General features: G+C 38.5%; 1 protein-coding gene across 1 annotated transcript in view; it reads left to right on the top strand.

Moving 5' to 3' along the window:
- The window catches only part of HECW1 (HECT, C2 and WW domain containing E3 ubiquitin protein ligase 1), a 344,889-nt gene that overhangs the window by 180,379 nt on the left and 151,642 nt on the right, over window positions 1–12,868 (top strand). Inside the window, exons 6-7 of the mRNA XM_081288274.1 lie at window positions 7,852–7,927; window positions 9,904–10,073. Of these exons, the coding sequence (XP_081144400.1) occupies window positions 7,852–7,927; window positions 9,904–10,073 (246 nt within the window). The remainder of the gene's footprint in view (window positions 1–7,851; window positions 7,928–9,903; window positions 10,074–12,868) is intronic.

Raw genomic sequence — 12,868 nt, 5'->3', positions numbered from 1 at the left:
TCTATTGTAAGGATGGCAGATTCAAGAGCTTCCAGGGAGCCAGGTCAGTATCATCAAATCCAAGGTACCATGAATTGTAAGACCAATCATTGATTTTCTTACCACTAGCTAGAAAAACCTTTGCAATTCAAATTTCAAGATCCACCAGTGGTCAGCCAGACTCTGATTTCAGGAGCCTTCAAATATGAAACAATGGGTGTTTTAGAATTGATAAAACACAGTCACAGAGGCCTGGTAAGTTGTGGTGCTTCTCATGAAGACTGCTGTTTCTCAGCTTCAGCTGCTTGGTGCTGGAAAATCTGATTCTTTTTTATAAGTTTGGAAAGTCCACATTTTAGTGAGGCCTTCCTGTTTAAAAACAAATACTACACTTGGAACTTTTTTTTTTTTCAAAAAAATCAAATACTCCATGAGCCAAAGCAAAAGAGTCTGCGGAACATACAGCCTGCAGCTTTACCTGTGGCCAGTGGGGCCCTCTTAATTAATAAAGCCAGGTGAGAATGATTGACCCACAGAGAATGGGGGAAAACTGGGTAATAGTCATCCAAACAATAAAGTAAGATAAGGTGGACTAAGATACAGTGATGGGGATGCAAAGAAGATCATTTGTCCCTTATGGATGGTGCAGTCCCAAGCTCCGTGGCTGAGGGGTTGCCAGCAGAGTAGAAACAGTTTTGAGGGTTAGTTAGAGACAACCCTAAAATATCTGTTCTTTCATTACTCTTAAGTGCTTCTCAAAGCAGCAGCATCACCTGGGAACTTCTAAGAAACGCCGACTCAGGGTTCCTCTCCAGACCTAAAAAGTCAGCCATTATGGGCTGGGACCTCTGATCTGTGTTTTATGAAGTCCTGCAGGTGATTCTGGTGCATGTTTAATTTGGAGACCCTCTGCACTAGGGCAAATATAGTGATTCAACTATTTTTTTAAAGCAGACTCTGGATGTAGCTCAATGGTAGAGTACTTGCCTAGCATGCATGAGGCCCTAGGTTTAATCCTCAGTATGGGAAGGGAGATACCAAGAATCATTAGGAAACACCCAGTATTTGATTAATTTAACTAGCATTCTCATTAGCACACTGCTTCTCACACATTCTCATATCTTTTCAGTCAGCCAAATGATGAGTATCTGAAACAGCATCCCTTTGCCCAAAGCAGATTTACTCTTGGTGCTAAAATCTTGCAATCCTGTGTGGCCAAAAGCAGTCAGAGTAAAGAAAATCATTCCTAACAAATTAACATATTATTTCCAACTCACACCATAAAAACTGTAAGAGAAATACCTCATTTTTTCCCATCCATCTCTTTTCCCTAAGGAGCCCTGAAATTGGGAAGCCTGTATCTTACCTTCAGAGCAATAAAGAAAGCAGGAGCTGGAAAGACTCTGAGAGTCGGTTTAGGAATAGCAGCTTCAGAAATTAGAAGGGAGCAGGGAGAATAGGAACAAAAAAGAGTAAAACATAAGCAAAGGAGAGAAGAGCTGTCAGCCTGGGTGTGACGAAATGGCTCCAGGGGTTGGTTAATGGAGGAGGGTCCTGCAACTCCTGTAATATTTAAACCAGGTGAACCAGACATTGAGTCATCCCTGGTGAATTTTGGGAAGTCACTGAATTGCTCTGAGCTCTGCCTTCACATTTGTAAATGGGGAGATGGGGACAGACGGTGAAAAATGCCTAATTCTCTACAATTAAAATAGTATGTGTGGAAGAACTGGCTCTGTACTTGGCACATAATTAGTGCTCATCCTTGCTACTTATCTTCTTGCCACTTTGATGAGTCCTTGAAGTCTTTCAACTCAGGGAAGGAGATGCCTTGAATGCAGTTGATTTAGAGTTTTACGATTTTTTCTTTCTTTTTTTTTTTTCTTTTTTCTTTTTTTTTTTTTTTTTTTTTTTGGTCCCTAAATGTGACTTGATCCTTTAGTTGATAGGCCTCTCTATTGGATACCTTGAAATGAGCTGCTTTACTGCTTAGCAGTCATTTTATGAGACTATAACAAGAGAAATTTATTTGAAGGCATTCTATAAACATTTGTATTGGTTGTTGTTGTTCACAATTTTCTCATTTGAACATTTCAGAAATTTGGAACTATTAGCAGAACTTGGACACTGGATTGGTTTTTGTTGTTGTTGTTGTTGTTGTTTTATTTTTGGTCACAGAGCTATATTTACTTATTCCTTCTGAAACATTTATTATAATCATGAGAAGATATTAGTTGAAACTTTATCATCTATAATCTTATATATCTGGAGTGGAAAATGAAGTATTCCATCAAGTTAACATTTAGTAACAATTTGTGAAAACAAATTCAACATTTTAAGTCTTAAAGAGAAAATATTACAGGCAAGTAAAATTTTAATTTATAGATATATAAAATTGATGAGGGGCTGGGAGTATAGCTCAATGGTAAAGCATTTGCCTACCATGCTTGAAGGCCCTGGATGATTGGTTTGAATTCATTTTAAACATTTTTAAATGGATGTAGACTAATTATAAAGATGTGTGGGGCAAAGTGTGATCTTTCAATATGTATATATATATATAATGTGTAATCATCAGATTGTGATAATTGGCATCTATTACCTTAGATACTTATCATCACTCGGTGATGGGAACGTTCAAAATTCTCTCTATTAGCTATTTTGAAATATTAGTTGTTGACAAACATAATTATTCTATTATGCTATAGAACATTAGAAGTTATTCCTGATATCCAGCTGCATCTCTGTTCCTAATGCCATCTTGTCTCCCTCCCTCCCCACACCCCTCCTCGACTCAGGCAATCACTAGTCCACTCTGCATTTCTATGAGGTCAAATTTTAGCTTCCACATTTAAATGAGAGCATGATATTTCTCTTTCTGTGTCTGACTTATTTCACAATGTCTTTTACTTCCATCCATGTTACCACAAATGACAGAATTTCATTCTTTTATGACTAAATAATATAGCATTGAAGGACTTAAAGCTGTACTATCTCAAAATTTACCAAATTGGTATGTTGATTTTTTTTCAAGCTGAAATCACTTGAGGGACAGTAACTTTGGAGAGGGCCATTTGACCTATTCTTTCCCTGGCTGCAACAAGATTCTCTTGAAAGGGCTTTCCTTCACATACCAAGGCTGGAAAATAGCCTTGATCACTAAAAGCTGGTAATGGGGCTACAATAAACCTAAATAAGCAAACTTATTACCTTATCTCCCACCAGCTTCTGCATCCCCTCAACCCCCTTTATCTTTTAGCTACATCCTTAGCATTGACTGCCCTAGCCAGAGTTCCATCTGCCCTGTCATCCTTCACAAATTTATTATTCTTTGTCTAAAAAGTATAAAAGTATCATACTTTGCTCATTTCTTGAAACTTCACTCTTTTGTAAAGATATATATATATATATATATATGTGTGTGTGTGTGTGTGTGTGTGTGTGTGTGTGTGTGTAAATTTAATAAAACTTTTTTGCTTTTCTCTTGTTAATCCACTTTTTTTATTGGATTCCTAGATATAGCCAAAGAGTCCACATAGGCACTAAGGAGGGTAGAGGAAATCTCTCTCACACCTACAGTGTATATATACTACATTTTCTTTATCCATTCATCCATCAGTCAGATTTTGTTTTTTAAAGGTAGTTTAGAGGCATTTCTGATTATTTAATAGATTTTATCTTGAAGGCAAAATATATTGAACTCATAGGGAATCTTTGATCAAAATGGAAAGATTAGCTTTGATCTTATCCATTATCTTTGAACATAATTCCCTGCTTTGGACTGCTGATATGAAACAGCTTGGATTTTTTTATTCATAATGTAAATACTACTTTGCACCTGATTTTTAGATTCCATTGAAGTCATGGAGACTTGTGCTTTTCATTTTTAGGTGAAATGTGGACCAGATAAATAGATAAAGGCTCAGTGAAGCCATGAACTTCAATTTCTGGCAACATTTTCAACTTGGTTTTCTATAACTGGACCCTTGTAGGAGAAAGAATTCTGTAATCATTTGAGAATAATCATGGGTGTGTAAATGAAATTACCACATCAAAATCAAGCATAACTTGGCCAGGGTCCTGTAGGAAGTGCCACATATACTATAAGGAGAGTCTCCAGCTTTGACCCTAAGGAGGCAAACCCAGAACTCAACTATTCTGGGATGCAATTCAGAGAGTTCTTTGAAATCTCCTTCTTTAGCTACAAAATGCATGCTCATTTTACATTTAACTTTATGTTTTTATGTCTATTTTTTAAAATAAAAAGCTTTACTTAAAATTTTGAGTAAAATTGATGCTTCAAGGCAGACACTCTTCCCCCTGGGCACATCCACCTACCTCTAGGAATTAAAGTGCCCATCTGAGAAGTCCTGGGAGGCTGGAAGGTGGAAGAAGTAGGCCATCATGCATATATGACTGAGTGATTAGACACAGTTGAGTATTTTTAGAAACAGCCTCATCTTTCATGCAGTGATACTGTGAAAAGAAAAGGTAGAATCTGAATAATGTGGTAGAGAGCAAAGGCTGAAGTAGCCTTGTCAACAGAGCTAAAAGTCTCCCTACTGTTGAAACAGAAGTCTCCCCCTCCACCCGCCACTAGAGTTGAAAGCCCTGATAGCAACTCTGCTTTGCTGAAACTCATTTTGATGTTTGTTCCAAAGCCCTGTGAATTCATACTCAAAACTTTTACAAGACAGCATGAGAATGGGAGTAGGAGAGATGCATCTGATTTAACCCCAAAGGCCTTAATTCAACTCAAAGATCCTTGCCAATACCCTAGGGAATCATCTGCACACACCAACAGGCTTGGTTAGGAATCTGCTAAGCCATTTGCCAAGTAGGCTTTGTTGTGGAAACATTTATGAGCGACTGCCAGAGCTGTGTCTGAGATGCAGGGGCAGACTGACCCAGCTCCAAATGACTGGAATAACAATCAGACCTTGGACACAGACCAAAGGGAATGTGTCAGACCTGAGAAGACAAGCAATATCCCTACATCCCTGATGTCCCCACCTCTCTACCTCAGGTCACTTCAGGGTGAAGCTATTTTGGCTGAGCCTTCATGTCACTCTCACAGTCAACAAACCATAGTAGAGTCTGTCTGAGTGCAGCAGATTTCTCAACCTCGAACGTGCCTCTGCAGCTCAGCTCCAACAAGAAGTCGGAGTGTCCAGCCTTCCCAGACCCGGGCAGACATTTTTACTTCCTGGAAAATAGTTGTCACAGCTACTATTGCTTCCACTTTTATATCATCAGACTGGGGCTCAGGTGATGTTGTAAATAACATTAATGAAAAGCCAATTTTTGATAGAATTTTATGTAGTCTTAAATAATATGAGTTTCCCTTCTGAGCTTCTAAAAACTTTAATACTTTTTTTCTGTTGATAGACACAAATTTTTTTTAATTCTCTAACTTTTAACAGATACATAAAAACAGCATGTTTATGGAGTACCCTGTGATGTTTCAAATCATTATACACTGTATAATGATCAAATCAGGGTAAACACATCTATTTCCTTAGATATTTATCATTTATAGTGAGAACATGTAAAATCCTTTTTTCTAACTCTTTGAAATATACAATACATTATTATCATCTGTACTCACTCTACTGGACAGGAGCACTCCAGAACTTCTTATTTCTATCTAACTGTAACTTAGTGCCCATTGATCAACCTTTCCCCACTACTTCCTCTCTCCTGCTTTAATGCAATAAAGATTTTTAAAAAATAACAACAACAAAACAAAACAAAACAAAAAACCCTCTTTGTGCATAGCCTGAATTTCAGCCAGCAAAAGAATGCTTAAATAAAAAGAACAAAAATATGCATGCTTTTAAAAGGAAGGAATCGATATAGTGTCCTTTGTTATCATTGCACATTTAAGTTAATTTTAGCCTGGCATGATATAGGCAGTTTAATCCACACCTTTTAAAAATGTAAATTGAATCCATTCACTATAAACTTGTATTTTTACAAGGTTCTGTGAAAATGATGGTTTTTGTTGTTTCCTCAAAGAACTTACATTCTAAGAAGAAGACAGGTAAGTGTGGAAATTTTTAAGCTAGCATTAGGAACTAAAGACTTCATCAGTTTGTTCTGTCTTGGTTAGGCAAGTATAGCACTGTAAGGGAGTTCATCCTGCCCAGGTCACCTATTGCCTTCGCCCAGGCAGAGTTGAAAAAGAAGAAAATTACATAACATTAAGGGATTTTGAAGCCCTGATTGTTCCCTGGAGGACTGGCCATTTACAGAGTTAAAAGATTGGTCTATCCTGAGGATGTAGTCTCATTTATTTGTTGGTCATTTCTCTGTGTCAGCCAATCAATAGGAAGAAGAAACACAAATTAGAAAGGAATGGTTAGTCAGCTTTGCATCTCTGTGACCAGAATACCTGGCAAGAACAACTTAGAGGAGGAAAGATTTATTTTGGTTCATGGTTTCAGAGGATTCTGTGGTCAGCCAGCTTCAAGCAGAAACATCATGGTGGAAGAGCATGGTGGAGAAAAGCTGCTCAGTTCATGGCAGCCTGGAAGTAGAGCTGGGGAGGAGGATAGTAGCCAAACTCACCAATCCCAGCTATGTCTTACTCTGTTTCTTTATTATCAAATGGGAGTAAGAGACAGAAACCTATTGAAGAGTTTGACAAGCTCCTATCTCACTTGATGCCAAGCCCCATTGCGTGTGCCACCCCCATTGGTTCTCTCTGCTGAGCAGCCCAGCATCACTGAGATGCACCTCACACCTAAGCCTAGCAAAATTTGTCTGCAAAGTGTAGCCAAGCTTACAGGTTTACCAGGGATGCCTATTTTCAACAGGAGGAAGTAGTGTAAAAACCCCTTCTTATTCCCTTGAGCTGAAGCTGTGAGACCTAGCAATTTACAATCATTAATCTCAGAAGATTTACGGGAACATTCAGTCACACCATCAAGAACACTCAGAGAAGAAACAGAATAAACCCAAACAATCTACAAAGTGACTTTAAATAAGAGATTATTGGATTTTCCATTTTTCTCCTTCTTCAGTACAGATTATCTTCTTAAAAATGGATACTGTGCAGATTTACTTGATACTCAGATTTTTTAAATTTGTTTTCTGTAAACAAAACATGTTCAAAGGTATCTAGGAAGAGTTAATTCTGCTTTAGAATTAATACTTAAAATCCTTTCTGAGAAAAGTTTTCCTAGGAGAGAATGGAAACCAGGACTCTAGTAGTTTTGATTTACCAATCTACGTATATTAAACAATGACAGAAAATGAAACATTTTAGCAACCTGGTTTGCAAATACCTGCTAGACTGTAGATAATCCATGTAACAATTATGTTCTGAAATTTCCCAGGAAAGCAATTAATTAAATTAGAGAGACTTCATAGTAACTTCTTAATGCCATGTTCGGGTTCCTCCCTAATGAACAGTTTCCTGGAAATCCCTAAATAATAATAATAAGTGGAGATACAGCAGTTTAACACTGCACTTTCCTAAATGGAAACACATTATAATTACAATGGTGAACATTTATTGACCTATCATTCTACTGCCTTAGGCCCTGCCTTAATAGATACTTTTTGCAAATTTGAATCCGAAAAGGCATTGTTTGCATAAATAGTTACAAAGGACCTATATATCACAGTAATTATGTTTGTTGATTTCTCTGAAAAGTACCCCTCACTCCCATTCACAGATCCTCCCTTACCAGGGAAGATTAGGTTGCCAGCTTATTTTAATCAATGGTTGTCCAGTGAAATCACAATACTGCTCTCTTCCTTGTCTGTATTTGGAGAAATAACAGTGATTTAGCCTGTTTGTGTTGGAGTGTGAGTCTCTGTTTCAATGCTTATTTTGCTTGTCTCCCATCTCCCTTCTTCTTACAGATTTTTAAAAGCATTGGCTCTGATGAGACCGTCCAAGGGCAAGGAAGTCGGAGGCTGATCAGCTTTTCTCTCTCAGGTATGTGTTGCTCACCTACAAGCCTTGTGGAAAGAATGAGAATGTCAATCAAGAGTAGGAGGCCCCTTTAACCTACAAGTTACAAGTTACTCAACCTCTCTGTTTCTTGACTTCCCCATCTGTAAAGCTAACATAAAAAGTAATCTGCGTAGTTCCCCTTGACCTAATGAAGATAATGGAGAATTCAGTAAGTAACAAATGTAAAAGCACTTTGAGGTGATGGGAATGGAAGATGCTCTTCTGCTTTTCCTCCAAGATCAAGTGGCAATAATTGAGAGTTTACAAAGGGAAAATTGGGGAGAGCAGGGGAGAAGCAGTGAACCCTTCCTTTGTCTAATAAAACTTCCAGTGGACCCCAGTTAATAAAACAGATAAAACCATTTCAAAAACCACGTTCATGAAAAAAGAAGTGGAATCCAGATAAATTCTTCTAATTTAGTTCGTAGTATTTTAGCTAATAGTTGAATAAGTTAATTTTTAGTTTTTGTGAATGGACTATGGTTCTATACTATGTTAACAGTGGGGAAAACTAGATAAAGGGTGGTTAGGGCATCTGTGCATTATCTTTGCAACTCTTCTATAAATCTGAAATCATTTCAAAATTAAAAGTTTAAAAGAAGTCCTGAGAAACTTTGTTTAAAATGATATATGAGGCTCAAGACTTCGCATGCCCCATTCCAACTCAGTGGGCTTTAAGAGAACAAAATGCCATGAAGCCCAGGGACTCCGTGGAGCACAATTTGAAAACTACAACCTTAACTTGTCAAACCAACAAATGTTACAGACCATGAATGTCAGAGATCAGAGAATAGAATACACATAAAGTGCTTGAATACTTTATGCTTGAGCCTCCTTGGGAGATGGGCAGCAATCTGGGGCTTTTCAAATCAAAGTAAGCCCAGTAGAGCAAATGAGTGTCTAAAGATCCATTAACAATATTAGCATGTGTCTGTCCAGGGTGAAAAAGTGAGGGGAAAAAAGAACTCAAAAATTTGGTTATTACTAGATTAAATCAGACAACTTGTGACTTGTCATTGTCATGTTCTTGTTAAAATGCTCGAGAAACAACAATTATTAGTGCAATCTCCAAAAAAAAAAAAAGTAGGAATAAGGAATCCTACACAATTGTGTACAAGAAACCAAGAGGAATTTTCCCTAACCAAAGCTCCAGTGAGGTCCTATATAGCCCAAGAGGCACGCCATGCAGGGCAGCAGAGCAGGAATAGGGAAGAGACAAAGTCTCAATTCTTTTGTCCCCATTTTGCTTCTGACTTACAGACCTGAGCTCACAGACCTTCCAGAGGAAATAAAACCCTTCCACTCCAACATGCTTCACAGACCTGATAAGATATCAATGGGGGCTTATTTCCAATAGTCTCACAATATATTATTTTTCTTACACTTAATCCAAAACAGTTCCCAGCAATGAAATGTGACTGGTGACATAAAGTTGGTAGCTAAAGGAGAAAGCCTGAAATGGTAATGAAGCTCTAACACTCAGTAGGTATATATGCGTCTGTGTGTTTATTTCACTATGTTTGTATAGGGAAAAAAATGCTGCTGGAAGTATCAAAATGAATTCTGTGATTCAGAGAAAGAGAATATAGAAAGATCAGCTAACCTATAGCTAAGCAAAATCTGTGAAGCATCAAAAAATGACTAGATGCTGGTCATGTCTGAGTAGTTGGATTCATTTATTACAAGGACTTCTCACCAAAAAGCAATTTAGTATATACACTAGTAAATGCTCCAAATATATGGAATCAAATGTCCTATAACATATGCTAGTAAATTTTCCAAAAATAGAGGGATGTGTCTCCAGATAGACTCATCCATCCATGTTTGTAATCAGATAGAAAATATTCCAAAATTTGAAAAGATTTTTCCACATTTTAGATGGACTTTTCTATAATGCCCAATATGCTATTTAACCTCATCAAAACATACTTCAATTAAAATATTGCTCTATTTTATAGATTTCCAGGCGATGGGGTTGAAGAAAGGGATGTTTTTCAACCCAGACCCTTATCTGAAGATTTCTATTCAGCCTGGGAAGCACAGCATCTTCCCTGCCCTTCCTCACCATGGACAGGAGAGGAGATCCAAGATCATAGGCAACACAGTGAACCCCATCTGGCAGGCGGAGGTAAGTGCCAGGGGCCCTAAAAGGGGGTCTAAGGAACATAGCCAAGTGACTGACCCTAACCTTAAAGCTTATGTGATTTTCTCTTCTTTCATGGGGCCTTAGGTTCTGGGGGTATCCCCCTGGCTCTGAGACTTCTGGTCTTGGGAAGGAGCTGCATTCTCTGTAGATTGCTGCTCTTAGGGATCTAATCAAGGCTGTCCATTGCAGCTGCTCTCAGTAACCTCTGATTCAGAACCTGTGCCTGCAAGCAGGATACACTTTCTCTCTGCCCTTTGTGTGGGAGAAGGAAGAAAAGTGTATTCAGCTGAGACTTGCAGTTTCTCACAGCTCTTCCCATGCATGTGGTCTTAAAGCAAGAATGCCCAGTGGCATATGTATCCCTCTAAACCAGTTGCACAGATCCTAAAATTATCAGGTTCCTGAGACCGGTAAATTAATGAGTCCTAGAGTATTCCTGATTGTGTTACATATCATATTTCTTGATTTAAACATATAAAATCTAATCACTTATCCATCTTGGTGGTCTGAACAGTTCCAGGCGGATTGTTAAGAGTGGTGAACAGTTTGATTCATCTGATAAGGTGCTTCTCTACTTCTGAATGTGTCTCCTCTACCTGCCAGGAGATAGGGGATTCCTCAACAAAGTCACACATCAGACTTGACTGTATAAAGACTAAGTCCTCTCCTAGAGAACATGCAGAGAGTTGTCACAACCCACTTGGCTGCCTAGCTCTCAGGCTTCAGCAAACTGTGTGGATGAAGGAGCAGGGAGGCTCCAGGAAAGACAGTGGATAGAGTATAAGGCAGAGGTCAAAAGTACAGAGTTTTGCCAGGCACAGTGGTACACGCCTGTAATTCTAGCGACTCAGGAGGCTGACACAGGACAATTGCAAATTCAAAGCCAGTCTCAGCAACTTAATGAGGACCTAAGCAACTTAATGAGGACCTAAACAACTTCAGGAGACCCTGTCTTAAAATAAAAAATAAAAAGGGTTGGGGATGTGGCTCAGTGGTTAAGTACCCCTGGGTACCATCTCCAATACAAAAATAAGTAAATAAATAAAAGTACAGCTTTTCAATCACACAGACCAAGGTTCAAATCCCAGCTTAGCCAGTTAAGTTTTGTAGATGTGAGAGACCTATGATCCTCTATTAGAGGCTTGGATTCTCCTCATCTGCCTGTGACCGATGGAGATGTGCTCCTGCTCATGGCACTTGTTTCAGACAAGATTACATCTTTTATTATTCAGAACAGACCCCCTTGGAGGTAGAACTTTCAAGCATCCTTGACAAGAAAATGTAATTAGATATTTGGGAGCAGACCTGTTTCATTGTCTCTTAAATTATACCACCTCCTTCCTCAGCTTAATGACCCCTCTCCTGGGCTTCACAGAAGAGCTCCATTAGAGCTCAGAAGTGGGCATAGGGGAAATAGAGCTGTACTTAAACGTGCTACTAGCTTTAGTTATCAACAGATTCTAAAACAGTGTCCCCAGCATGAAATAATGAATCTTAAATCATTTTTTTCCTTTAGTCCTGGTTATTCTCACCAATTACTTCTGGTCTCTTCATTGCATTCCTAGGGATAATACAAGATGCTACAGGAATTAATGGCATATGAAAAAAAAAAAAAAACAAAACCTTGAGCAATTTATTTAAGACACTTAGTCATGAAGGTGTTATAGTCAGTCTTAGATTATATTTGTAAAACCCACACCAACAGAATGGTTTTTGGCTAAAATAAGTCAACTAGAATCCACTTGAAATTCTGAAATTATTTCTGACTCTTTGGTTTTGCTCTAGCAGGATATTAACAATCACTCCCTTATCCTCAGCTTTGCATATTCATTCTAGAAGAAAAACCCTTCCCAGCAGACACCTATTGCCTGCCGCATGACCACAGCAGGATGGAAAACCTTAAGTTCCACTCTCCAGACTGTGGTAGGGAAGGCAGGAGAGAAGGTAGTCAGACACAGGTGTTGAATAAACCAGTCCAGAGTGTCTGTGGTGTTCTTCATCTTCACCCCCCACTGCCTTTCACCTCAGACCCTATGCCGAGGCCACTCTCTATGGCTGCTGTCCCAAATGTCCCAAATTTCCCAAATATGGCTTTCACACAGCCATATATTTGGATGCTCTTTAACTCCTCTAATCTTGCATCCTTAATTAACCCAACTACCAGCTTTCATGCAGCCCCAAGTCTCAGCCCACTTCCCATATGGGGCATTCTTTGACTCTCCCACCTCAGGTCTCAGGAGGACAGTGCTTCCTTGTTCAGACTTTCCTATCACAATGCCAGATTATCTTGTGTCTTCCTCATAAGACTTTGAACTCCTCAGGAAAAGAAATTACATCTAATTCATCTTGGCATCTCTAGTTCCTGGAAACCTACTCATAATAGGTTGTAACCATGCCAAGAAATGTTCTGAAATCAAACCAGGTGGTTTACCTTCAGAGCCTGATGTTGACCAGTTTTGTTTGTAGGTGATTGTGAATAAATCCTGGAAGAATGTCCATCACGTAAATCAGATACTCTAAGTGGTCACCACACACACACACACACACACACACACACACACACACACACATGCACTTTAATTTAGGAAACATTGGTTGAATACTGTGTAGTAGAAATAGAAGCCATTACAAGGACACAAAGATGATTGATTGATACAACCTGTCAGATTATGGAAGAAGATATTATAATGAAATAAATACTCTAATCATTCTAAAGAATAAATACTCTAATCATTCTAAAGAATGAACAAAATGCTACAGGATACAAAGGGGAGATT

Source organism: Spermophilus citellus, assembly GCF_964194105.1.
Source record: "Spermophilus citellus genome assembly, chromosome: 3".
NCBI lineage: Eukaryota > Metazoa > Chordata > Mammalia > Rodentia > Sciuridae > Spermophilus > Spermophilus citellus.
The sequence above is the reverse complement of the archived record's forward strand: the minus strand, read 5'-3'. Positions and strand labels throughout refer to the sequence as shown.